The sequence below is a fragment of the Canis aureus genome, chromosome 12, assembly GCF_053574225.1.
Source record: "Canis aureus isolate CA01 chromosome 12, VMU_Caureus_v.1.0, whole genome shotgun sequence".
Lineage (NCBI taxonomy): Eukaryota > Metazoa > Chordata > Mammalia > Carnivora > Canidae > Canis > Canis aureus.
The window spans coordinates 43542055-43569655 of NC_135622.1; the positions used below are offsets into that span (position 1 = coordinate 43542055).

Here is a 27601-nt window from a genome sequence, read left to right on the forward strand (position 1 = left end):
GTGAGGACAACGGATATGGAATGTACTGGGTATACAAAAGGAATAGAAATTAATAGCAATCTGGCGAGAAACTGAGTCCAGAGAGGTGGGGAACAAGTCAGCGATAAGTGGGTGGGAAAAGAGGGAGACAGGTAGATCTGACCTAGAAGGGTGGGGCCTATGATGGGCTCTGAGAAAACCAATTCTGAGCATGGGACAAAAGCAAGGGACCGCGTGCTGCGGGCTCCACAGCGCTCCCCGTAAAGCATAACGGTCAAACTGAGAAACTCACGGCGGGTACTGCACCGAGTCTGGAAGACATCACTCCCTCTCCACGCCTAACAAATCCATCCAAGGCCTCCGGCCAGACCAACGCCACTTCCGCTCTCCTCTCCTCTCCCGGATGTGCAGTCGGCGCCGCCAATCCCAAGTCTGAACGTCTACTTCCGCCTGGCAGCTTCCGAGGGGGCTGCGGCCGGAGTGAGTGACGCGCCTTCCTCCTCTGAGACCCCGCCCCGGGAAACTGTAGGTGGGGTTTGGAGCCCCAACCTGGCCTCGGAACCCCTAACTGCCGCTCTATCGCTTTGCCCGACACCGAAAGCCCCTCCACCCTTCATTCCCCACCCAGTACGACGAGTGATCTTTCTAGATGGATATCAATTATTGATTGCCCCTTTATTTATCTTAGAGAAATTACAAACCCATTCCCGCCCTCCCTCCCCCCACGGATACACAAGCATTGATGCTCTTTGCTGAGGGTGCAGGTATTGGAGACAGTGGCTGAGCAGGAAAGCCAGGAAAAGGTTAGCTCGCCGAAGACTTGAGCCAGTCAATGGATAATGGGGGCGGATCTCTTCTCATCTGTTAGATTTATGCCTCTAAATTTGCCCTGCTTTGGGGTATTTTGTGTGTGGTCTCTAACAGACATGTTTGAATAACCCTTGAAATCTTTAGATGAACTATGCCTGAGCCTCTCCTTACGGGAGCTGTGCTTGAGTCTCTCCTTAGCAGAACCCTGACAGGTTCTCTTACAGGGACTGAAATGGGTCTTCTCAGGCTAACTCTGTTGGCCCCTCTCAGAGGGGCTGTGCTGCTTCTGCTCAGAATGATTGTGTCTTGCCTCTAAGAGTGACTGGATCCACTCCTCTCAGAGGTACTGCAAGGAGTTCTCTCTGAGGAACTGCAACTGCTCCTTTCAGAGGACCCCTGCAGTCTTCTCTCAAAAAAGCCATGTTCGGAAACCCTGGGTGGCTCAGTAGTTCAGCGCCTGCCTTTGGCCCAGGGCGCGATCCTGGAGACCCGGGATGGAATCCCACGTCGTGCTCCCGGTGCATGGAGCCTGCTTCTCCCTCTGCCTGTGTCTCTGCCTCTGTGTGTGTGTGTGTGTGTGTGACTATCATAAATAAATAAAAATTTTAAAAAATTGTTTTAAAAAGCCATGTCCTCTCTCCTCTAAGGGACTGTGATAAGTTTTCTGAAGGAGACCGCGATTGCTCCTCTCAGAGGGACTGCGACATCTTCTATCAGAAGAACTGCGAAATTTCCTCTTGGAGGGACCCTGATGGCTCCTTTTGGAGAGACTGTGATGGCTCCTCTGAGAAGGACTTTGATGGCTCCTCTCAGAGGGACTGCTGATGCTACTCTCAGAGGGACTGCAACATCTTCTCGCAGAAGGGCTCTGATGGCTCCTTACATAGAGACTGCGATGGCTCCTCTCAGAGGCACTGTGATGGCTCTTCTGAAAAGGACTGCAATGGCTGTTTCAGAGGCACTGTGAATGCTCCTTCCAGAGAGACTGCAAGGGCTCCTCTCAGAAGGACTGAGGACTCCTCTCAGAGAGACTGCGATGGCTTTTTTCAGAGACAGTGATGTCTCGTCTCGGAGGGACTGTGATGGCTCCTTTGAGGAGGACTGCATGACTCCTTTCAGAGGCACTTCGATGGCTCCTCTCAGAGAGACTGCGATGGCTTTTTTCAGAGACTGTGATGGCTCCTCTCAGAGGGACTGTGATGACTCTCCTGAGAAGAACTTCGAGGGCTTCTCTCAGAGGGACTGCGAAATCTTCTCTCAGAAGGACTGCAAAATTTCCTCTTGGAGGGACCCTGATGGCTCCTTTTGGAGAGACTCTGATGGCTCCTCTGAGAAGGACTTTGATGGCTCCTCTCAGAGGGACTGCGATGGCCACTCTCAGAGGGACTGCGACGTCTACTCTCAGAAGGACTGCAACATCTCCTCGCAGAAGGGCTCTGATGGCTCCTTACATAGAGATTGTGATGGCTCCTCTCAGAGGGACTGTGATGGCTGTTCTGAGAAAGACTGCAATGGCTGTTTCAGAGGCACTGTGATGGCTCCTTCCAGAGAAACTGCAAGGGCTCCTCTCAGAAAGACTGAGGACTCCTCTCAGAGACACAGCAATGGCTTTTTTCAGAGACTGTGATGTCTCCTCTCAGAGGGACTGTGATGGCTCTTTTGAGGAGGACTGCAATGATTCCTTTCAGAGGCACTTCGATGGCTCCTCTCAGAGAGACTGCGATGGCTTTTTACAGAGACTGTGGTGGCTCCTCTCAGAAGGACTGTGATGGCTCTCCTGAGAAGAACTTCGATGGCTTCTCTCAGAGGGACTGCGATATCTTCTCTCAGAAGGACTGCAAAATTTCCTCTTGGAGGGACCCTGATGGCTTATTTTGGAGAGACTGTGATGGCTCCTCTGAGAAGGACTTTGATGGCTCCTCTCAGAGGGACTGTGATGGCCACTCTCAGAGGGACTGCGAAGTTTCCTCTCAGAGGGACTGCAACATCTTCTCGCAGAAGGGCTCTGATGGCTCCTTACATAGAGACTGTGATGGCTCCTCCCAGAGGGACTGTGATGGCTATTCTGAGAAGGACTGCAATGGCTGTTTCAGAGGAACTGTGACGCCTCCTTCAAGAGAGACTGCAGGGCTCCTCTCAGAAGGACTGATGACCCCTCTCAGAGAGACTGTGATGGCTTTTTTCAGAGACTGTGATGTCTCGTCTCGGAGGGGACTGTGATGGCTCTTTTGAGGAGGACTGCAATGACTCCTTTCAGAGGCACTTTGATGACTCCTCTCAGAGAGACTGCGATGGCTTTTTTCAGAGACTGAGATGGCTCCTCTCAGAGGGACTGTGATGGCTCCCCTGAGGAGAACTTCGATGGCTTCTCTAAGAGGGACTGCGACATCTTCTCTCAGAAGGACGGCAAAATTTCCTCTTGGAGGGACCCTTATGGCTCCTTTTGGAGAGACTGTGATGGCTCCTCTGAGAAGGACTTTGATGGCTCCTGTCAGAGGGACTGCAACGGCTACTCTCAGAAGGACTGCTGATGCTAGTCTCAGTGGAAGAGTTATGGAGAAATCTAGAGAAATAGTTCCCTATTTTAACTCCTCTCTTGATGTAAAATCCTCACATTCCCTATTCTGATATACCTGTCATAGATTCAAATCCTCAGATTCCATCATTTGAGGAGGCCTTATTTTTATCCCTATTGCTTTCACAGCCTGAAGCCCTTGTTCATGAGTGAACACTGCAGGCTCCTCAAAGGGACATGCTGGCTGTGAGAGTAATTCTGCAGATTTCACATGGGTATTTGGCCTTGGAGTTAATTCCACGGGTTCTACAATTTCTTGAAGATCCAAACAATCTATTACTTCTATCGCTGATCCTAATGCTACTCCTATTGGTTCTACAACCTGAGGAATTGGCCCTGGTGCTAACTCCTCAGATTTTAAAATTTGAAGTGGTGGCCATGGGATTAACACAGTCTTTACAATCTGAAAGCCTGTCAACTTCATTATGTCCAAAATTTGGTGTGTTGGCTCTGTGATTAATTCCTTAGATTTTACACATTGCAACCACAGCTCTGAGGTAAACTCAGAGGGTCTCACATCTTGCAGTTTTGGGGTCAGCTGAACATAGTCTATCATTTGAAAGGCTGGCCCTGGGGTTAATGCTACAGACTTCACAACCTGAAGTGGTGGCCCAGGAGTCACTTTCACATACTCAGTAACTTTTTGGGGGGCTCCCGGGGTTATTCCTATTGAGAGCGCAGCTTGAAGCTGTGTCTTTGTGGATCCTGGGACTTGATCTAGTGGCTTTGGACTAATCCTCATAACTTCTGTAATTTGAGCCCGTACTCCTGGAGCTCTCTGTGAATATTTTATACTTTGATTCTGTGACTGTGGTAGCCCCACTGATCCATCACCTGGCTGCCATGTCTCAGATGTGAGCTCTACAGACTCTGCGTGTCCTAAAGCTTGACCTGTTTGCTTTTGGAGCAACTCTAAAGATTTCCTCCTTTGAAGCCATTGCCTAGAGGTTAAACCCACAGATTCAGGAACTTGATATCCTAGCCCTGATGTCATTTCTGGAGATTCTGGAACATGATGCAATGACTTTGTAATCAGTGCCTCAGATTCTCCTCTTCGCAGTCTTTTCTCAGAGATCACCTCCACAAATTCTAGTGCTTGAGGATAGGGCCTAGGACATCTCTCTGAATATCCAGTGGTTTTACTTACTGGCTTTGGGGTCATTCCGAGGAATTCCTTCCCTTTTTGCCTTGCCTTGGAGGTCAATCCCACAGTTTCTGTAGTGTGACGCCTGGGCTCTAGTGCAATCTCTTCAGATCCTACAGCTTGCTGCAGTGGCCTTGTATGTAACTCTCTCAAATCCTTGAGGCCGTGACTCAGAGAGCAACTCTAGAGTTTCTGGGATTTGGTAGCTTTTCTTTAGGGTTAATTTCGAGGATTTAGAGCCTTGATTCCTTAGCACTGGAGTCAGATCAACAGATTCTGGTACTTGAAGATCTAGCCTTAGATGCACTCTTTAAGAATCCATGGCTTTACTTGTTGGCTTTGGGGTCAACTCCACATATTTTTCTGTGGTTTCGTTGCCTTGATGTGCCAACCTTTCTGTGAAGTGATAAACTGGTATTGAAATTAAATTCATAGATTTAGGGACTTGATGCTTTGGTGTCGGGATCATCTCTGCACATTCTACAAACTGATGCCCTGGCCTAGGGATTATCTCAGAGTCTGTGATTTGATAGCTTCTTTTCCGATTTAGCATCTCAGCTTTTGTTCCTTGAAGCAGTGCCCCCGGTGCTAACTCTACAGATTTTGTATCTTGCTGTAGAGAGGCTGAGGACAATTTCACATGTTTTATACTTTGCAACTTTGGATCTGGAGTAAACTCCAAAGATTTCTCATCTTGTTGCTGTGATTCCGGAGACCAATCTGAAAATTTAACGCTAGTCAACAATGGTCCTGGTGCAAACTTTTTAGTTGCCTCTGGTGCCAACACCACCGATTTCATACTTTGCCATCCTGAAGTCAGCTCTTGCTGTTGGAACCCTGGTGTCAATTCTACCGAGTTCATATCTTGAAAACATGGCTCTGGTGCAAAGGCCTCAGAGTTAGCATGTGGTGACTTGAGGCATGTTGACAACCCTAAAGAATTAGCACTTTGACAATGTGGCAATAGGTTTGATTTCAAAGATTTCACATCTTGAGAACGTGGCTCTGATTCAAACACCACAGATTTCTGCCGGAGGCAAGAATTCAAATCCTTAGAATTCACATTTTGAGGTTGCGGTCCTGGTTTCAACTCCAGAGATTTCACATCTTGAAAACACAGCTTTGGTGCAAACACCACAGATCTCACACTATGTTGTCTAAGGTGTGAGGGCAACTCCTCAGAATTCATACCTTGAGGATGTGGCCCTGGATGTAACTCCACATATTTCATTTTTTTAAAACATGGCTCTAGTGCAAACATCTCACATTTCAAGTCTTGCAGCTCGGAGCCTGAAATCAGTTTCACAGAATTTGCACCACAAAGCAGTGGCTCTTTGTTCATCTCCACCGACTTTACATCGTTAAGCAGTGGCTCTGGTAAAAATAACACAGACTTCATACCATTTAACGGAGAGCCTAAAGTGAACACCGACTGTACAACTTGTGGCTGTGACCCACAGTGATTCTCCAAAAACTGGATTTCTGGAAACTTTGTCCCTGGAATTAACTCAGAAGATTTTACACCTTGCCAATATGCTCCAGCGTTGAACAGAATAGATTTTGTACCTTGATATTCTGATGTAGGGTTAGTTTCAGAGGGCTTTGTGCCGTGCATCTGTGGCCCTGGATTAAACTTTATGGAATTTATGCATTGAAGTTCTAACCCTGGTTTCAAATCAGAAGAATTCATGCTTTGCAGCTGTGGGCCCCAGTTGAACTCCCGTGATGTTATACCTTGAAACTGTGTCCCTGGAGTCAATTCACATTTCACATTTTGTAAATGTTGCATAGGGTTGAACATAACAGATTTTACACCTAGAACTTCTGTTCCCAGATTCAAATCAAAAGGTCCCATACCTTGACATTTAATCCCTGAAGTCAACTCAAAAGATTGTATACCTTGCAAAGGCGGCCCAAGTATGCACCCCGTAGAATTTACACATGGTAATTTTGACTCTGGATTCAACTCAGAAGAATTTACACACTTCACCTGTGGCCCAGGGTTGCATTCCATAGGTGCTACACCTAGAAACTTCGACCCTGGAATCAATTCAGATTTCATATCTTGCAAATGCCGGTCAGGGTTGAACACCATAGATGTCTCACTTGCAATCTCTGTCCCTGAACTCACTTCAGAAGACTTCATACCTTGAAGTTTTGAAACTAAAGTTAATTCAGAAGGGTTTATACCTTGCAAAGGTGGCTCAGGGTTGCATCCAAAAGAATTTACGCAAAAAAAAAAAAAAAAAAAAAAAAGAATTTACGCACTGCAGTTTTGGTTTTGAAATAAATGTAGAAGAATTCACACCTTGCACATGTGGCCCAAGGCAGAACACCTGAGATTTTATACCTTGAAGCCCCGGCTGAGGATTCAACTCAGATTTTACACCTTTCAATTGTGGCCCAGTGCTGAATGCCACAAGATTTGTACACTGAATTTGTACACTGAATTGTGGCCCTGGATTCAATTCAGAGGATTTCCCACCTTGTAATTTAGGCTCATGCTTGAATTCCAGAAATTGCTCATATGGAAGCTTCACATCTATGCACAACTCAGATTTTATCTCTTGTAGCTGTGGCCCAGGATTGAGCTCAAAAGACTGCATACCTTGAAGCATACCTGTTCCCTTGCATAACTCGGGAGATTTCACATCTTGCAACTGCTGCTCGGGATTGAATTCCATAGCTTTCACATCGTGAAGCTTTGTCTCTTTGCATAATTCTGAAGATTTTATATGTTGCAGATGTGGTCCAGGATTGTATACCATAAATTTCATACTTTGAAGCTCTGGCCATGGTTTCAACTTACAAGATTTCTCTTCTTGCCACTGTTTCCCAGCTTTGAACTCAGAAGATATCACACTGCAAGTCTTTGATTTCAAGGCTAACTCAGAGGGGTTTGCAACCTGAAATTCTGGGTCATGTTTGACTTCTGTCGTTTTCATTATTCGAAGGTTTATGGACTCAGGAGATTTTGCACCTTGCAACTTTGCCCCGGGGTTGAATTTCATAGATTTCACACCTTGAAGGTGTGCCCCTGGTGTCAACATATGCAGTTTCCTGTTTTGTAACTCTGGGGCTGACCCAAACCCCAAAGATTTCACATCTTTGACCTTTGCACCTAGAGTCAATTCAAGAGATTTCATATCTTGCTGCATGGGTCTGGCAAGGAACTCCACAGATTCTCCACTTTGAAGCTTTGTTTCTGGTGCCAACTCAGAAGAGGTTACACCTTGTAACTGTGGAACAGGTTTTAACTCAACAGATTTCAAATCTCGAAGCCTGCACTCAGGTATCCAATCAGATTTCTCACCTTGTCTCTGTGGTCCAGGGTTGAACTCCACCGGTTTCATACCTTGAAACTTCCTCTTCTGGGTTAAATTAGATTTCCCACCTTGTAGCTTTGGACCATGGTTGAACTCAGAGGATTTCACTTCTTGAAGCTTTGACCCTGGGATCACTTTAGAAGACTCCATACCTTGGAGTGTGATCTAGAACTGAACCCCGTAGATTTTGTATCTTGAAGCTTTATACCCATGATCAACTCAGAGCATTTCACATCTTGTAACTGTGGGCCTGATTTCACAGCTGGAAACTTCCTCCCCAGGGTCAAATCAGAAGATTTCTCACCTTGTAACTTTGGATTAGGTTTCAGTTCTACAGATTTCATACCTTGAAGCTTTTCCCTTGGGATCACTTGAGAAGACTTCACATCCTGCAAGTGTGGTCCAGACTTGAAATTCGTAGATTTAATGTCTTGAAGCTTTATGCCCATGATCAACCTAGAAGGTTTCATATCTTGGAACTGTGGGGCTGACTTGAAATCCACTGATTGCACCTTTTGAAGCTTTGTCCCTGATATCAGTTCAGAAGATTTCATACCCCTCAACTGTGGCCCAGGTTTGAACTTCACAGATTCCACATCTTGACACTCTGTTTCTGAGATTAACTTAGAACATTTCTCTCCTTGAAACTGTGGCTCAGGGCTGGACGCCAGTTTCATATTTTGAAGCTCTGATCCAAGGTTCAGGTCCGAGGATTTCACAACTTGCATCAGGGGACTGGGGTTGCTTTCTTTAAGTTTTACACTTTGAAGCTTTGACTGTGAGGTCCCCTCAGCAGCATTCACACCTTGTAACGATGACCCAAACAAATCTGTAAATTTGGCACCTTGAATCTTTGTCCCTGCAGTCGGTTTAGAAAAGGTTATGTCTTCCATCTGGGAACTTGGATTTAACTCAATAAATGTCATATCTTGGGACTTTATCTCAGGTGATAACTTAGAAGATTTTAGATCTTGCCACTGTGACCCAGAGTTGAAATTCTCAGATTTCACACCTTGAAGCTTTGTCCGAAGAGTCAACTCAAATGACTTCATCCTTTTCAAGTGTCGTGGGGAGTTCAGCTCTATAGTTGTACCACTTTGTAATTGTGACACTTGGCTTAATACCCCAGATTTTGTGTCAGGAAGCTGTGGCTCTTGTGCAAGCACTAGAGACCTCACACCTTGAAGCTGTGCTCTTGGGGATGACTGTAAGGATTTCACTTCTTGAAGCTTTGGTCCTGCAGTCAACTTAGTAGATTTCCTATCATGCAAGCAAAGCCTAGATTTGAATGTCATAGATTTTATATCACAAAACTTTGACTTTGAAGTAGGTCACATGATTTCACACTTCTAACCTGTAGACAAGGTTTCAAATCGAAACCTTGAGGCTGATATTCCTGGAGTGATGACGAAGATTGTATTTCTTGGAGCTTTGGCCTTGGAGTCAACGCAGATGACCTTCTATCTCTTAACTGTTTCAAAGGTTTCAACTCTACAGACTTGACACCTTGAGATTGTAACCCAAGATTTAACTCTACAGATTTCACAGCTTGGAAATCAGGTCCTGGTATCCACTGAATACGCCTCACAGTTTCAAGCTGTGGCTCTTTTTTGAACTCAGTAGTTTTTACATCTTGAAGCTGTGGCTCCGAGGTGGATGCCAAAGCCTTCCCTTTTTGCAGCTGTGGTCCTGGTAGCACCTCAGGGGTTTTCACATTCTGCAGCTGTGGCCCAAGGTTGAACTCTGTATATGTTGCACTTTGAGGTTTTGGCCCTAGAGTCAATTCAGATGACTTTACATCTCTTAACTGTGTCGAAGATTTCAACCCTGCAGATTTAACACCTGGAGAATGTGACCCAAGATTTAAGTCTACAGATTTCACGGCTTGGAACTTAGGTCCCGGTATCCACTGAATACATCTCATACTTTCAAGCAGCGGCTCTTGTTGTAACTCAAGAGTTTTTACACAAAGCTGTGGCTCTGAAGCTGACTCTGAGGGTTTTACTTGGTGCAACTGGGGCCCTGGGGTCAACTTAGGAGATTTTAGGCTTTGCAACTGTGGTTCAAGGTTGAATTCCTTAGGTTTTAAACCTTGAATATTTGATTCAGGAGTCCAATCAAGTGATTTTATATCTTCAAATCCTAACTCAAAATTGAGGTCTTCTAATTTTCTGCCTTTAAATTTTAGTTCTGGAATTAACTCCAAAGACATCCCATCTTCTGCCTTAAGCCTTCTCTTCAATTGCTCTGAATTCTTCCATTGCTGCTTTGATGAGATTACAGATATCTTGCCATCCTGTTCTGGCCCAGAAGTGAAATTCATGAGTGCCATCCCTTGAAACTGTTGGCTTGGGGCTAAGTCTACAGAGTTTACTCCTTGAAACTTTGCTCTTCTGGTCACATTCCCAGATTTTACTTCCTGCTTCTTTACCCGTGGGGTCAATTTCACAGATTTCACATGTTGCAGCTCTGAATCTGGAGTTTCCTCTACAGATTTTAAGCTTTGATGCTTTCCACATGGGGTACTGTTGACAACCTTCCTATCTTGCGTTTGTGGCTCTAAAGTCAATTCCTCAGGTTTCACATCTTGCGGTTCAGACTTTTGGAGCAGTGGTCCTGGTGCAAAAGGCACAGGTTTCTCACCTTGCATCTTTAGCCCAAAGTTCAGTTCCACGGTTTTCACATCTTGCGGTTGTGTTCTCGGGACCATCTCCACTCCTTTGAATTCTTGAATTCTTGCATGCAGAGCCAAGTCAGGTGTTGCAACTTGAAGCTTAGTATCTTTGGTGTCTTTCACAGATTTGACATGTTCTATCCCTTGCACTGTGGTTGTCTCCATAGATTTCTCACCTTCCAGCTGTGGACTGGGGGTTAACAACATAGATTTCATACCTTTTAGACACTGTCCTGTAGCTAAGGCCACAGATTTCACATCTTTCAGCTCTGAGATCAACAACTCAGATTTTAAACCTTGACGTTTTGAGCCTGGTGTCAGCTCCATTGGTTTCACACCTCCCACGTGTGGCCCTTGGATCATTTCAGAAGATTTTATAGCTTGTAAATGTGGTCTTCTAGTCGACTCAGAATAGTTTACTCTTGGCAACTGTGACTCAGGAGTCAACTCCATAGATTTTGCATCTGGTTTCTGTGGTTGTGAGATGAATTTATAAGTACCGTTACCTTCCAAGTTAGACATTTGGCCCACCACGAAATGTTTTATGCCTTGAAACAATGTCTCTGGTACTAATACCTCAGGCTTGACCACTTGCTTTTGAGGTCCTGGGGACAACCCCATAGATCTGATTCCTTTCATCTTTGGCTTTGGGGTCAACTCAAAAAGTTTCACATGCTGTAGCTGTGGCCCTGAGTTTAACTCTGAAGATTTCACACTGGAAGGTTGACTTCTTGATGTCAGATCACAAAATTTGATATCTTGTAGCCATGGCCCTGAGCTAAGCCCCACCTGTTTTAGATCTTGAAGCCCCGAAGACGTCTTTGCTAATTTAGAATATTGAAGCCCTAATTCTGGGGTCATCTCCACAGAATTCACACCTTCAAACACTGATCCTGGGGTTTGCTCCCCAAATTTCACACCTTGAAGCTTTGGCCCATACGTCAATTCAGAAAATTTCACCTCTTGCTGCCTTGGTCCTAGATTCCGTTCCTGAGATTTCACACCTTGATACTGTAGTTCTTTGGTCAATTTCATAGATTCCATGCTGTGAAACTGTAATCCTTCAATAGACAGAAGAGATTTCATATTCTCATTCAAGAGCCCTTGGTTTGATTGCAAAGATGATTCTGTTTCAAATCCTACGGACTGTATATCTTGAAGCTGTGTTCCTGGTACACACTGCACACGTTTGAAACCTTGATGCTTTGGTTCTGAGGTCAAATCTGAAAATCTGACATCTTGCAAGCGTGGTCTTGAGTTTTGTTTCACAAATTTCATACTCTGAGTTTGTGATTCTGGAGTCAATTGTACAGACATAACGCTTTGATGGTTTGGCCCTGGGGTTAAATCTAAGGATTTCATCTCTTGCATTGGTGAACCTGGGGTCAGTTCATCAGATTTCACACTGTGATGTGGGGATCCTGAGATTAAATCTACAGGTTTTTCTCCTTGAAGAAGTGGCCCTGGGGATAACTTTGAAAATCTGACACTTTGTAAATGCGGCCCTGGGGTCAATTTCACACCTTGAAGCTGTGCCCCCTTAGTCAAGTCTTCTGATAGTATACTTTGTAGTACTGGTTCTTGTACCAGCTTCTCAGATCCTACCACTCCAGTAGTAGCTAGCTGTTGAATTACATTAACATATTCCACATCTTGTAATTGTGGCTCTGGCTTCAGCTGCATAGACTTTACTCCCTGGAGCTGTGGCTCTGCGGTCAACTCCATAACATGTCGTTTTGCTCCTGTGATAAATTGTTTAGATCCTTCCATTGATGGGGATGTTCCAGGGGTTGACATCACAGATTTCAAATTTTGCAGTAGTGGCTCTGATTTCTCATATTGCATGCCTGGTCCTAAAGTCAATTCCGGAGATCCTTGTACTAAATATGGTGGTACTGGCATTGTCTCCTGGATATTTTCAACTTGAAGCAATGCCAACCCAAAATTTTCTGTATTTTCATGTTCTGACCTTACGGGCATCTCTGAAGGCTCGGTAACTTGACAATGTGGCTTTAGAGTCATTCCTGTAGATTCCATAACTTGACCTGTTGGTTTTTGTGTTAATGCCATTTGGAGCAAAGCCTCAGAAGTCAGCCGCGCAGTTTCTGTGCCTTGATGGCCTGGTCCCAAGGTCATCTCTGAAAACTTTTGAAAATGTGGCCTTGGCATCATCCCAGCAGTTTCCGTGACTTGCTGTGGGATTAACTTCACAGATTCCTCCTCTTGTGGCCAGATCTCAGAAGCTAAAGCTGCAGAGGCTGTGTCCTGATGCCTTGATCTAGAAGTCGAACCCAGAGATTTCATTGCTTCTAAGTGTGGTTCCATGGTAACTTTCCTTGATTCAACATGTAAGTGTGTTTCAGGAATTAACCTCCCAGATGCTTCCAGTGGTACAGTTAAATCCACAAATTTATTATCATGCATTAGTGGCCCTAGAGTCAACGTCTCAGGTTTTGTACGTTGGGGCCGTGGTCCTGGGGTCAATGGCACAGATTTCACACTTTGAAATTGTGGTTCTGAGGCCAACTCCTTAGAGTTCATAAATTCGGAATATGGTCCTAGATTCAGATGAACAGACTTCATACCTTGAGACTCTGGGTTCATCACTTCTGGGGTCAGATCTTGAATCTCTGATCCTGGTACCAACTCTGGAGATTCTTGTATTGTGTGTTGAGACATCCGAGTCTCCAAGGCTTTTACGCCTTGGAGCATTGTCTCAAGAGCACCTTGGAATGGCATTGAGTTCATCTGCATAGATTCTAAAGTTTGGCTCAATGGCCTTGGAGTACTTCCTAAAGATGATTGTTTCAACTCCATAGATTCTTTCCTCTGGTGACAAGTGTCAGAGGTCAACTCTGCTTCTGCTCCTTGGTATCCTGGCTCTGTGATCATTCCTGAAGATTCTAAAGCTTGATGCCATGGAGTCAATCCTTCGGGATCTATGGCTTCATGATTTGGCTTGAGGTTGAGCTCTGCAGATTTCACTGCTCGAATGCATGCCCCTGAAATCGGCTCCTTGTATTTCATTCCTTCCACCTGTATTTTAGGAATCAACCTTCTGCATTCTACCATTCGAGGAATTTTCACATCTTTAAGTAAGAGTGCTGGAGCTATCTCCTCTAGTCTTTCATCAGGTAACCGTGGCTCTGGGGCCAACTCCATGGATTTCATGTCTTACTGTACTGGTCTTAGGGTCAACTCCACAGCTTTTATATCTGGAAACTCTGGTGGCACGGCCAAATGAACATATTCCAGACCTTGCAACTGTGGACTGGAAGTCAACTCCATTGATTTCCTATTCTGTAACTGTGGTGCTGGGGCTAACTCAGCAGATTTTCCACTTTGTTCTTGTGTTCCTAGAGTTAAATGAATAGATTCCAGACCTTGAAGCTGAGACGTTGGGGCTAACTGCACAGAATTCCCACTTTCCAGCAGTGGAATGGGTGCCAACCCATCAGAGTTTACAACCTGCAGTTGAAGTTCTGGGGCCGATTCTATGGAGTTCACAGTTGGGATCAATTGTCCATATTTTGCCATTTGTGGGATTGTGTAGTCTTTTTTTTTTAATTTTTTATTTATTTATGATAGTCTCACAGAGAGAGAGAGAGAGAGAGGCAGAGACACAGGCAGACGGAGAAGCAGGCTCCATGCAGGAAGCTCGACGCGGGACTCGATTCCGGGTCTCCAGGACCACGCCCTGGACCAAAGGCGGGGCTAAACCGCTGAGCCACCCGGGCTCCCCAAAGATTTTATTTATTAATTTATTTATTTGAGAAAGAGAGAAAGAGAGAGATCAAAAGCGGTGGAGGGGGGAGTGGCAGAGGGAGAGGGAAAAGCAGGCTCCTCACTAAGCAGGGAGCCCAATGCAGGGCTCTATCCCAGGACCCCAGGATCATGACCTGAGCCAAAGGTAGACACTGAAGCACCTGAGCCACCCAGGCACCCCACTTTTTTCTATGCGTATATAAAAATATATATTCTTAGTGTCTTGAATATTTACTCACCATTATGTTTGAGCCATCTATGCTCTTTGATACACCTAGGATTCATTTTCATTATTTCATTACACTGCATAACTACTGCATAACTTATTTTCCAATTACGATATTGACGGACATTTGGCTTGTTTTCCATGTCTGGCTATTATAAACAGTGCTGTTAAACACATCCTTGTCCATGTATCTTGCTGGATATATATTCCTAGTTCTTTCCGGTAGCGGTTCTCAAGCTTTAATATACACCAAAATCACCAGGAGGGTTTGTTAAAACACAGACTGCTGGGCTCTCCCCCTAGTATTGCTGATTAAGTTTGGAGTGGATCTTAGGAATTTGGCATTTCTAAGGAGTTTCCAGGTGCTGCTGATGCTGCTGTTGGACCAAGGACGGCACATTAAGAATCCCTGCTCTAGGGCAGCCCCTGTGGCTCAGCGGTTTAGCACCGCCTACAGCCCAGGGCGTGATCCTTGGAGACCCGGGATCTGTGAATGGCAATTCTTCCTGCCTCTTTTTCACACCAACGTGTGGTATTGTCAGGCTGTTTCATTTTAGCCAATCGGGTATATGTGGTAACGGTATTCCATTGCTTCACTTAAATTTCTCTGGTTACTAATAATTACTAACTTGTGAACACACTTTCATGAGTTAATTGGGCATTTCGTTTTTTTTTTTTTTGTTTTTTTTTTGTTTTTTGTTTTTTTTTGGCATTTCGTTTTTAAACATAATACTGTATTCTAGCTGCTAATATTTTGTTTAGGATTTTTGTTACCTATTTTCATGAGTGAGGCCATCCTATAATTTTTCTCTCTTGTTCTGTCTTTGTCAGGCTTTTGGTATGAGGGTTGTGCTAGACTCCTGAGTTGGGGAATGTTGTTTTGTCTTTTTCTGTAATGCCCTGAAAAAGTTTGCATCAGACTGGAACTACTTGATCCTTCAACATTTGCTATAATTTGTCGGCAAAGCCATACAGGCCTGGAGGTTTCTTTGAGTGAAGTTTTTTTTTTTTTTTTTAAGATTTATTTATTTATTCATTCAGAGAGAGCAAGAGAGAGGCAGAGACACAGGCAGAGGGAGAAGCAGGCTCCACGCAGGGAGCCCGACGTGGGACTCGATCCCGGTCTCCAGGATCACATCCCGGGCTGCAGGCGGCGCCAAACCGCTGCGCCACCGGGGCTGCCCTTTGAGTGAAGATTTTTGACTAAAGATTTCATTTCCTTGCAGGTTACAATGCTATTGAGAATGTGTAAATTTTTTGAATCATCTTTGGTGTGTTATATTTTTTAGTGATTTTTCTTTTTTTTAAGATTTGTTTATTTATTAAAGACACACACACACACAGAGAGAGAGAGAGGCAGAGAGACATAGGCAGAGGGAGAAGCAGGCTCCCTGCAAGAAGCCTGATGCAGAACTCCATCCCAGATCCCAGGATCAGGACCTGAGCACAAGGCAGAAGCTCAACCACTCACTGATCCACCCAGGCGTCCCTCTAGTAAGCTTTCTATTTAATCTACACTTTCAAATGTATTGACATAAAGTTATTCAAGCACAGTTCTGTCTCCTTGGTTTTATGATATTGGTTATTTGTGTCTTCTTGCTAAAGATATGTCAGTCTTAATTCTTTCAAAGGACCAATTTTCTGTATGTTTGCTTTCTACTTCAAGAATTTCTCTCTTTGTCTTTATTATTGCCTTACTTCTACTTTCGTTTTCGCCCCAGTTTTATTGGGACAGTTCTACTTCCTTTGGATTTATCTTGCTGTTTCGTTCCCCTAATTTCTTGAGATAAATGCCTAGATCATTCACTTTTAATCCCTTTTCCCTAACATATGCATTTGAGAGTATAAATTTTCTCCTAAGTACTACTTTAGCTTCATTCCACAAGTTATGATATGTAAAAATTTTATCATTCTCTTTCAACTGTTTTCTAATTTCCGTGATGATTTCTCCTTTAATCCATGGGTTATTTGGTAGTTCATTTTAAGTTTCTAAGCACAGGGGGATTTTCTAGTTATCTAACAAAGTTGCACTGTGGCCAGAATGTAGACTTTAATTTCACTCCCTTGAAATATTCTAAGACTTTATTCCCACTTCATGGTCAGTTAAAAAAATTATTTGCTTAAAAATACAATGTATTCGGCAGGTGTTAAAAATAGTCTCTTCAAGGACACCTCAGTCGGTTAAGCACTGGAATCTTGATTTCTGCTCAGGTCAAGATCTCAGGGTCCTGGGATGGAGGGCCACATCGTGCTCCACCCTCAGCAGGGAGTCTACTTGGGATTCTCTCTCTCTCTCTCTCTCCCTCTGCCCTCCCCTTGCACTCTCTCTCTCTCAAATAAACAAATCTTTAAAAGAAGTTTCTCCAGAGTTTTCCTTTGGTGGCGGGGGTGGGGGGAGCGTCTCTATGACCATTTGGTCAATTCTGTTCATGTCAGTGTTTTCAAGTCTATATTATTCCTTAACTTTTGTCTGCTTTTTTCCCACTAGTTACTAAGACAAGTATGTAAAATCTTTCATAATGATCGTGGGTGTATTTCCCCTTTGAACACGGAGGAGTTTTGCTTTATGTATTTTTAAGTGTTATTTAAAAACATTATTTATTCCTGGTGAATTAAATCTTGTATCACTATGAAGACCCTCTTTAACAATACTTTTAGCCTTTACTTCTTTTGTCTGATACTAATATTGCTATAGCAATATTCTCTTGACTGATACTTGCATAGTGTATCTTTTCCCTTTCTTTTACTTACAACTTTTCTATATCTTTTTGTTTTAATGTTGGATAAACAAAATCTAAATATATGCAATGTGCAAGAGACACATCTAAAACAAACAGATTTTATTGGAGCACTGATAGAGTAGGCAGTTAGGTAGACAGAAGCTGGAGGCAAGGATGGTGATAAATGGTTACACATTAGAAGCCTGAAGGGGGCACAGCATCTTGAAGTTGTGGCTTCCAGGACCCCTTGGCTAATAGGCCAAGAGCCCCAGATGCAGGACGGGCCACTCTCCTCTCCCACCTCTGCTCCAGGGTAACCCCCAGACTCATTATAATGCATTCACGTTGTGTTTTAGCCCTACCCCCAATCCCAAGAGGGAAGGTTGCCCTGACGGTTCTGGGACAAACTTTGTAAAGTCAGAAACTAACCTCTCCCAACCTGTGGAAGGAGTCCCACAAAGGATTGGAAGCCTCCATTAGAGACCACCCCATACACACACACACATAAAAAGAAAAGACTCCTGTAACCTCGGGGCAGTTGCCACCACTGAGCCAGCCCACTCTCCCACCTTGAGGGTTTACCTCCTTAACAAACTGCTTTGTGCTTCCTACTTTCTTCTGTCTTCGTTTTTTAATTTTTTTTAAGTTTTTATTTTTTTAAAATTAAAAAAAATTTTTTTTTAATTTAAATTCAAGTTAGTTAATATATAGTGTATTATTCATTTCAGGGTGGAGTTTAGTGATTCATCAGTTGCATACAACACCGAGCACTCATTACATCACAGGCCCATCACCCAGTTACCCACCTCCTTCCCAACTGTCTTTATTAGAGTATGGATCCTCGTGGAAATTGTTCATAGGAAACCCAACAACTGAGACCTCCATTCATACAACACAGACTCTCCCACCCTGAACATCATGTATTCCATTTGCAGTTCCATTACATGTTCCATTATATTTAATGTCATCACTAAAGCATGAGATTCAAAATTACCCTTTTACTTGGCACTTTCTGTTTCACCCTGTTTTATATTTCGTTTTTTTTCTCATTTCTTGCCTTTTTGTTAGATAACTAGGTATTTTTAATGAATTACTCAATTTTTTCCCTTTATTCATTGGAAGATAAACTCTGGTCTTGTTCTTTTAGTGCAAGGATTGACAAATTATGGCCTGTGGGTCAAACCTAACCTGATGCCTGTTTTTTGGTAAATAACAATGTATTCCAGCACAGCCACACTCATTTTGCACATTGTCTATGTCTACTTTGATGCTATGACAGTAGGTAGTTAGAGCAAACACCACAGGGGGTCTGCAATGACTAAAATATTTACTATCTAGCCCTTTACAGATAATTTGCAACCCCATTTTTAGTGGGTATCCTTTGAAATGCAATGTATATATATACATTTTTTCTTAACATACCAAATTCTTAAAACCTCCTCTTTATGGATGATAAATCAAGTCCCTCAAAATCTTTTTTTGTTTTTAAGATTTATAATTCATGAGAGACCCAGAGAAAGAGAGGCAGAGACATAGAGGGAGAAGCAGGCTCCCAACAGGGAGCCTGATGCAGGACTCGATCCCAGAACCCAAGGATCATGACCTGAGCCCAAGGCAGATGCTCAACCACTGAGTCACCCAGGTGTCCCCCTCGGAATATTTTAATTATATTTTCCCCTTCCCGCATAGACATTATTGTACTCAGGAATTTTATTTTCTTAATAAACTCTGTTTTGGAATCATTTTAGATTCACAGAAAAGTTGCAAAGATAGCGGTGAGTCCATGTATGCCCTTCACTCAGCTTCACCTAACGTTACTGTAGAACGTTGGTACATTTGTTAAATCTATGTGATAACATTGTTACATTTACTTTTAACTAAATGCCAAACTTCATTCAGATTTCACCAATTTTCCCACTTACATCCTTTTTTTTGCCTAGGATCCAATCGAGGGTCCATGTTGGATTTAGTTGTCATGCCTCCTTAATCCCCTTGGTCTATGACAGTTTCTCAGTCTTTCCTTGTTTTCTCTGACCGTGACAGTTTTGAGGAGTACTGGCAGGTTCTTAAATTTAGGTTTCTGTTTTCTGTATGCTTAGACTGAGGTTCTGTGTTTTGGGGGAAAAAAACCACAGAGGCGACATGCCCCTCTCATTACATCACATCAGGCAGTACATGAGATCAGCTGGGTGTTGCTAATCTTCATGACCTGGCTAAGGTTGTGCTGGCCAAGTTTCTCCTGCATGGAGCTCTCTTTTTTCTCTTTCTATTCTAAGTGCTTTGGCAGCAAGCCCCTAAGTGGAGCCTACATTGTGGCTGGAAGGAGTGAGAGGTGGAGTGGGGTATATCTACACAATGTTGTTGTTGTTTTTTAAAGATTTTCTTTATTTATTCATGAGAAACAGAGAGAGAGAGAGACAGAGAGAGAGGGGCAGAGACACAGGCAGAGGGAGAAGCAGGCTCCATGCAAGAAGCCCCATGTGGGACTCGATCCTGGGTCTCCAGGACCACTCCCGGAGCTGAAGGCGGCGCTAAACCGCTGAGCCACCTGGGCTGCCCTATCTACACAATGTTATTTGGAATTCTTGTATAGAGAAAATTTGTCTCCTCTTATTTGTTCAATTCTTTTGTTATAGCAGTACAAACTCATGCATACTTATTTTGTACTTTGTGTTTTAGTCCAATACAACATTATTTCTTTTGTTGCTCAAATTGTTCGAACGTTGGCCTTTGGGAGCTCTCTCGGGTTGGCTCCTTTTTCCTTTCAATATGACCCAATCCTTTTGTTTTTATGGATGCTTCTTTACTTTCTGGCCTTACAAGATGCTCCTGGCTCCCCTGCCTGTCTCTTTCTCCCATGACAGAGCAATGTAGTCACTAGTTTACAGGTAAGCCCCAATCTTCTCTCTTCCAGGAAAGAAATATTTTACACTGCCTAGATTCAGTGCCTGAGATTGACCCACCTGTCCAAATTATAGCTGAATTGGGATCAGATATTAGACATTTGCTGTGTTCCATCCCTGGAGCCACATTGGGGCCCCTTAATCACCGGCCTTACTGTCCCACGTGCCTGGCCCCAGCCTATCTACTATTCAAGACCAACTACGTTATGAAAAGAACAGTTATTTGGAGGAGAGATCCTGGGCTCCAGTTTTTAATATAGTAAGTTTGAAATATATGCAATATCCAAATATCTTCCACCCTTACCTCTTACTTGTCTTCAAGCAATTGAGTATAGCAGGAAATTGTTGACTTCGTCTTCCACAATCCAATCTTCTGGGACAATCCCAGTCTTCTGGGACAAATCCTTCCATCATTTCAGCAGAATTACTGCCTTGTGTTGTTGTTTTTTTTTTTTTTTTTTTTCTGCCTTGTGTTGTTGATAACAGATTACACCTTTCTTATCTCAGAAGTTTACTTTCTCCAAAATAATGGTAAATGTTGTCATCCTACCATTTGTCTCTGCATAATTCTAAAAAATCTTTGAATCTCTTTAGCTCTGCCTAGAGGTCAGATTCTATTGACAATGACCTGACTCTCTGATATTGGAACCACAACAGTGTCCGAACATTTCCAAGTTTTCTTTGGATGTTCCATCACCCTACCTCAACCTCCTTTCTTCCAAAATTTTCCTTGACTCTTGGCCTACCTTATAATATCCCCCCAAATAATTCTGGCAGCTCTCCGTACCTAGCTTGCTGTTCGAATCCACTTCAACTCTCTCTGTCTTGTGTTGGAATTGTTCCTATGTTCTCATGAATTCCTGGGGGTGGGCATCAGACCATAGCCATCTTATCTCCTCCATATGCTTGACTGTCTCCAGCACCTACTCCACCTAGTTCGTTACACCTGAACATCTTACACAACTGTCCAGCAGTTGAATCAACTTGATAGCATTGTACCATTCAAGTACATGGCAAAAAACCAAACCAAACCTAACCAAACCAAAACAACCTCTGGACTTCTACAGTCCTCCTGCATCCATCCTTGGGGAAATATGACCCTGAACCATATCCATTCCACATGTGGAAGTGGGGCTACTGCACATGCTGGCATCATTGACAGGATCAAGGGGGTACTTTTCCCTCTCCAGTACTAGAAAGCTGGGTATCTCTTCTACCCTGACCCAGCTGTGATGCCAAGAAGAGAGAGGAATTTACCCAAAGAAAACACAAGCAGGAGAGTTCAGGGTAAAAAGAAGCAGAGAGCTTTTGCAGGAAGACCCTTTCTTCACTGTACACATTTTGAGCCATAGAGTTAGGAAGAGGCGTTTTGGAGGATGAAAAACAAAGGGATGACACTGAGAAGTCAGGGGAGTAGTGGCTGAGGAAAGTGGCACTGCTTAAGGATCTAAGGTCCAATGTAAATGTACAGCAGGAAAAGAGAGCTCAGATAGAGGCTGGAGGCACACAGACATTTAGAGAGCACTTACAGCTGCCTTTGAGAAGTGGGTTACTCGGGATCCCTGGGTGGCTCAGTGATTTAGCTGCTGCCTTCCGCCTACGACAAGATCCTGGAGTCCTGGGATCAAATCCCACATCAGACTCCCTGCATGGAGTCCGCTTCTGCCTCTCTCTGTGTGTCTCTAACTAATGAAGAAAATTAAAAAAAAAAAAAAAGTTGGCTACTCTATGCTTATAAAACTAAAATCTGTTTGGCTTCTTGGAGGCCACTCTAGTGCCTCAAGTTTCCAGAGAGCTTCAGAGGTTTTACATGTGTGTACTTCTCGGGCACAAGGGGGAGCCAACTCTCTATTCTCAGAATCGTATATCCTAGGCACCAAACAGCTGGCATGGGTCTGGGATGAGCAAGGTTTGCCTTTGATATATCAAAACAGGTGACAGCTGATGTCTAAAATGGACAGAATACGGCTTTATTTCTTTTAGATTTTATTTATTTCTTCAAGAGAGAGGAGAGAGAGAGCATGAGCAGGAGTGGGGGAGAGCAGAGGAAGAGGGAGAAGCCGACTCCTCACTGAGCAGGGAGCCTGACCCAGGGCTCGATCCAGGACCCCAGGATCATGACCTGAGCTGAAGGCAGACACTTAAAACTGACTCAGCCACCCAGGCACCCCCAGACAGGACACATAAAACTGACTCAGCCACCCAGGCACCCCCAGACAGGGGCTTCTGAGTGTTTGTCATGTCTCACCACCAAAGGCTCTTCAGCACCCCAGAGTTCCTTATGTTCCCCTTACACACTTGGGCAGGGTCTAACCTGTGGATGTAGTTTTCATTCTAGTGATAAGGAACCTGTCCTGCCTAATTGGGATTCTTTTTCTGGGTGTCCTATGTGGGGGACACAAGTTTTTCCCTCTTCCTCTGGAATTATCTATGTTCCCCGCTCTCCTTCTTTGTGTGATTCTGTGCAGGTGCGCACACACATGAACCTAGGTATTGGAGATGAGGATACAGAGAGGTTGGAATAAGGTCTGGATCAGTGGCCAGTGAAATGGGCTTGGTGGGGACAGAGGGAGGGGTAAAGAAACAAACCGGTTGTTGGGACCAACCATGCCACTCATCTTCTCCCACCTCTAATTTATTGATTCTGATCTACTGAGTGAGGAAGGTTAACTTTCCAAAACAAGGCATTTCACTTTATTTCTGAAGTCAGAACATGCCAGTAACAGTGGAGACCGCTAAGAACTTCCCCAAGATAGAGAGGCTCTTTCTCCCCATCCTGGGCTGCGGGTGGCACGGGGACTGGGCCTCTCCTCCCACCACACGTGCTGCTAGTCCAATGGGCCTCCGAGGGCTTCACCGCCCAGAAACACCAGTTCACACCAGTTCACAGCAGGGCAGGCTCTAGTGCTTCCAAGGGGTCCGTGCTGCGCTTGCGCCCTGGCCCGGTGAGGGCGCTCCTGACAGCCTCACAGACTGACGGAGCTGCAGCCAGGTGCGCCTGTGCCTCAGGGATGGAACATCGGAACAGGAGGCTCAGCAGGGCTATGGGGATCACCTGTGGGGAAGAGGTCGGGACACCTGAAGCCCGAGAGAGTGAGGCCATGGGGAAGGAACCCTGGAAGACCCAGAGTGTAGCGTGTGGGAGGGAGTCAGAAGCCACTAGGTTGGACGCTAGGATAGAAGAGAGTTACCAACACCAGAAATTGTAGTGAGGTGGGTTAAGAACAGAGAGAAGCCTTCACCCGGACCCGAAAACTCCTATTCATCTTTAAGACCCAGTTCGAAGGCCCCCTTCCCCCTTTCCTGACTCCCCTCCTAAGCAGAACTGAAGGCCCCATTTCTGCACCCCTCTGACGCCATTCGCACGTCTGTGCCTCCTGTCACAATCACGTCTCCCTCAGGAACAGGGAGCTTCTTGGCAGAATGTCACTGAGCCTTGTAAACCCAGTACCAAGCAGAATTTCTCCTACATACAAAGGACTCGCTAAATGTTTGCTGAATGACAAGCTGCCGGCAGGATACCTGTTCCTTCTCGTGTGCGGTCTGGATGTGGACGGAGATCGGAGAAGCCCGAATATCATCTGACAGTGGCTGGGGGAAGTGGATCACCTGGAGGAGGGTCTCGATGCACCGAGCCTTGGGCTGTCCAGAGAACCGCTGTGGAAGAAGTGGGAAGGTCAGTGCTGGGCTAGGAAGCCAGGGGGAGTGGAGAATGGAGTCGAGGAGGAGAAAGAAGTGGGAGATGGGACAGGTGCATGGGATCCTGAAGACTGGCCATGGAGGCTGTAGAGAATTGGTCCCTATAGGTGATCCCAAACTCACAGTCCCCAGGTGTGAAGAAAAAGGGTTAGTGGTGGGCTTTGATTGGCTAGGTTAAACTGAAGGACTTTTTAAAGATTTTATGTATTTATTCATGAGAGATACAGAGAGAAAAGCAGAGACATAGGCAGAGGGAGAAGCAGGCTCCGTGCAGGAAGCCTGATGTGGGACTCGATCCTGGGACCCTGGGATCACGCCCTGAGCCAAAGGCAGATGCTCAACCACTGAGCCACCCAAGCGTCCCAAACTGGAGGATTAAGAGCAAATTGGTCATACTTTCAGCCAAATCGCCAGCAGCCCCTCCTGGTTTCTTCCTTAACCCCATCCATCTTTTACACCTCTGCCAAGACTGCTCACCTGCCAAAGCTGATCCTGTTTTGTCACCACCCTTTCCCTCTGCTAGGTCAGCACTGCCCAACAGAAATATAATGTGAGCCACATATGTAATTTAAGATTTTCTAAGTGCTGCATTAAAAAAGAAACAGGTGAGGGCTGCCTAGGTGGCTCAGTTGGTTGGGCATCTGCATCCACCTCATGTCCTGGGATCCAGTCCTGCATCAGGCTCACCACTCAGTGGGGAGTCTGCCTCTCCCTCTCCATCTGCCTCTGCCTCTTCTGCCAGCTCATGCTCTCTCTCTCTCTCTCTCTCTCTCTCAAATAAATAACAAAATCTTTAAAAAGAGAGAGAGAGAGAGAAAGAGGGGGAATTAAAAAGAAACAGAGGGCAGCCCTGGTGGCTTCTGTTTTGCTCTAGTACATTTGAACTGGACGTTCCTTGAAATTCTACTGGACTTCGGCAAGGATCATACAGTTAGACACTTCATTGTTCTTTTTTCAATGTAGGTTTTGTCTCTCCTCCACTAGATGAGCCACTCTGGAATGGCAAAGACTGGATCATACCTATCTCTGATTTCCCCTAAACATACCAACCCCAGGAACTAAAAAAGCATAAAGCACTTTTCTTTTCCTGGTTGGTTGGTTCTACTCATTTGAGAAGGTTGTTTTAGGGATGCGGCGGGTGTTCACTAAATGCTCACTGATTGACTGATTCCCTTTATGTAGAGTTCTGAGACTTAGCAAATAAAAATACAGCAAAATAGGAATTTCAAATGAATAATGAAAAATATAGGATTAGTATGCCTCAACTCTTGCACCGGACATACTTATACTTAAAAAAAAAAAAAATCCTTTCATGACCATCTGTTGTGCTCTCTGCTCAGCAGCCATTCCTCATCCTCCTAGTACCAGCACCTTGATCTTCCTCTGGGGAACTATGGCTCTGCCGTTCTGAGGCCATGCTGTTTGTCTGAGGCTCCCTTCCCACCCTATTCCTCCAGTGCCATCCCATGGCGAGAGCACATGAGCCAGGCCTGGGTAGAGAGCTGCTTTCCCCTGGAGAATAGTGACTGGCTCAGGAATGGCATGTGACCCAAGACAAGCCAGCAAGAGCCCTTCCTGCCAGGCATTCGTGGGAATCACAGGGACAGATAAACTCTCCTTCCACTTGGGTTGCTACCTTGGTGGGATGCTAGGCTGGCACTGCTGGCGGCCAGTTATGCCACCTACTGGAGAAAACCTGCCTGAGAATGAGAGGGACACAGAGGAGAGTAAAGGGCTGACATTCTGGAGCACATTGCTTTGAGTATCTGGATCCAGCTCCCCTGAGACTTCAGTTACATGGGCCGGTCATTTCCTTGTTTAGCTTAAACCACTATGAATTAGACTTCTGTCACATACTTGTAACTGAAATAATCTTGTCTGATAGTTATAATCTCAGACATTTACCCATGCATGCACATACACTCCCTAGAGTGGAGGATGACTCTGATAGGAGGAAGTGGAGGTGCAGGAGAAAAGTCAGCCCTTAGCCCCACGTGTCCCCTTATCTCTGTGGCAGTCTAGGCATGAGACCAGGCCCAACACAGCCCCACACAGCCCCGGCCCATCATGGCCTACCTGCAGCATGGCCAGCGCCCGCCAGAAGAGCTTAGAGTTGCGGATGCGGAGGTCCAACATGTGGTTTTGGAGGATCTTCCCAAGAAGCACATGGGCTCCTGTGCTCACAGTATTCAGTATCCACTTGGTGCTTAGCTCATGCTGGAACTTCTAAATAGGGCACACATACGGAGGTAACGGAAATTAGAGGAGGATAGAGCAACAGGGTGAATAGGGCCCTATTGTCTGTCACGTGGGAATCCAGGGATCAAAAAAGAGAGACCCAAATACAGACGTAATTTGTTTCAGCAGCCCAGAGTTTAGATGTTAGGATAGTAGCTGTAAGCCAAAACAGTCCCAGGCAAGCCTGGTGGTGTCACATATTTTTGGTTTTGATCCCTAGGTACACAGATATCTTTTCTGAGATCTTCCACAGAATGGTTTTGGGCATATCAGAACTTTCCTTCTGCTCTCCAGGTACCTGATACAAGGAGTGAAAGTCCTGGGATTCATTCCATGCAACCAAAGGCCCCTCGGGAGCAAAGATAGTGTCTTATTCTGCTCCAGAGCCCCAATCTTTTTGATAATGGCTGATACATGGTTACTGATCAATACATGTTTGTTGAGAATTAATTCAATTTAACAATTATAACAACCTAATGAAATAGGATTTTCTATCCTCATTTTTACATATGTGGAAATTAGAGGTTAGAAATAAAGTAACTTGAGGGCCTGGGTGGCTCATCAGTTAAGCATCTGACTCTTGATTTTGGCTCAGGTCATGATCTCAAGGTCGTGGGATCAAGCCCTGTGCTGGGCTCCACATTCAGTGGGGAGTCTGCTGAACATTCCTTTTTCCTCTGCCCCTCCAACTGCTGGTTCTCACTCTTTCTCTCTCCCTCTCTCAAATAAATAAACAAATCTTAAAAAAAAAAAAAAAGTAAAGTGGGATCCCTGGGTGGCGCAGCGGTTTGGCGCCTGCCTTTGGCCCAGGGCGCGAATCTGGAGACCCAGGATCGAATCCCACGTCGGGCTCCCGGTGCATGGAGCCTGCTTCTCCCTCTGCCTGTGTCTCTGCCTCTCTCTCTCTCTCTCTGTGACTATCATAAATAAATAAAAATTAAAAAAAAAAAGTAAAGTAACTTGAATACGTTTATAGGAAAGTGAGATGCAGAATCAGGACCTAAATTCAGGTCTTCTGATTGGTGATGAGGGCGTTTCCTACTTGGCCACATTCATCTCCTGGGTGAATAAGATAATGTACGTGATAGCACACTGAAAACTAAAACGCTGCACAAACACATAGTACTGTGAGTATAAACGCCACCTGTCCTTAGCCTTCATCTCTTGCTCTTATAACATCTATTGCTGCACTTTGCATCTATTACTGTAACAGGAGTCCAGACAAGGAATTGAGAGGATTAATTACTTGGTCCTGGCCAGGCAAGGGAACAGGCTACCACTACTTCTACCTCCTTCTACAAATAGCAGGTCACACACACCCCTTGCAGAGGGTATACTGAAAATACTTAACAAGGGATTGACAAGGACATGAGTACTGTATAAGTACATTTGCAATGATGGGGATGGAGCTAGAGACTATTATTCTAAGTGAAGTAAATCAATCAGAGAAAGATAAATACCATATGATTTCACTCATGTGGAATTTAAGAAACAAAACAAACAAGCAAAGGGAAAAAAAGAAGAGAGACAAATCAAGAAACA

At 44.7% G+C, this 27601-nt stretch overlaps 3 protein-coding genes and 1 long non-coding RNA gene across 14 annotated transcripts in view; 1 reads left to right on the forward strand and 3 right to left on the reverse strand.

Moving 5' to 3' along the window:
- The window catches only part of ZNF512 (zinc finger protein 512), a 32912-nt gene extending 32484 nt beyond the window's left edge, over positions 1-428 (reverse strand). For 5 of the 7 annotated variants that reach the window (XM_077915882.1, XM_077915883.1, XM_077915886.1 and 2 more), the window contains exon 1: positions 272-428. In XM_077915882.1, the coding sequence (XP_077772008.1) occupies positions 272-301 (30 nt within the window). In that variant the 5' untranslated portion in view covers positions 302-428. The remainder of the gene's footprint in view (positions 1-271) is intronic. The other 2 variants (XM_077915887.1, XM_077915888.1) reach the window with 2 other exon arrangements.
- Positions 224-26628, forward strand: LOC144324532 (uncharacterized). 3 transcript variants are annotated; one of them, XR_013390005.1, is made up of 3 exons: positions 224-459; positions 23601-23798; positions 26280-26628. It is a non-coding gene; the product is annotated as an uncharacterized LOC144324532 (long non-coding RNA). The 3 variants fall into 3 exon arrangements; XR_013390006.1 differs by lacking the exon at positions 224-459 and adding an exon at positions 15840-15993; XR_013390004.1 differs by lacking the exon at positions 224-459 and having other exon boundaries at positions 22731-23798.
- Positions 701-13862, reverse strand: LOC144281376 (uncharacterized). Its single transcript, XM_077844330.1, is given in 11 exon segments — positions 701-1841; positions 1843-1897; positions 1900-1958; positions 1960-2295; positions 3167-3378; positions 3381-4668; positions 4670-6734; positions 6859-7992; positions 7995-8432; positions 8679-9167; positions 9170-13862. Coding segments are annotated over 11 exon segments (10755 nt in total). The 5' UTR covers positions 13797-13862; the 3' UTR covers positions 701-1789.
- GCKR (glucokinase regulator) overlaps positions 22794-27601 on the reverse strand; it is a 29147-nt gene continuing 24339 nt past the window's right edge. For 2 of the 3 annotated variants that reach the window (XM_077915880.1, XM_077915879.1), the window contains exons 17-19: positions 25898-26047; positions 23645-23779; positions 22794-23177 (exon numbers count right to left, since the gene is read on the reverse strand). In XM_077915880.1, the coding sequence (XP_077772006.1) occupies positions 23007-23177; positions 23645-23779; positions 25898-26047 (456 nt within the window). In that variant the 3' untranslated portion in view covers positions 22794-23006. Of the gene's footprint in view, positions 23178-23644; positions 23780-25897; positions 26048-27601 lie in introns of those variants that run through there. The other variant, XR_013389980.1, reaches the window with a different exon arrangement.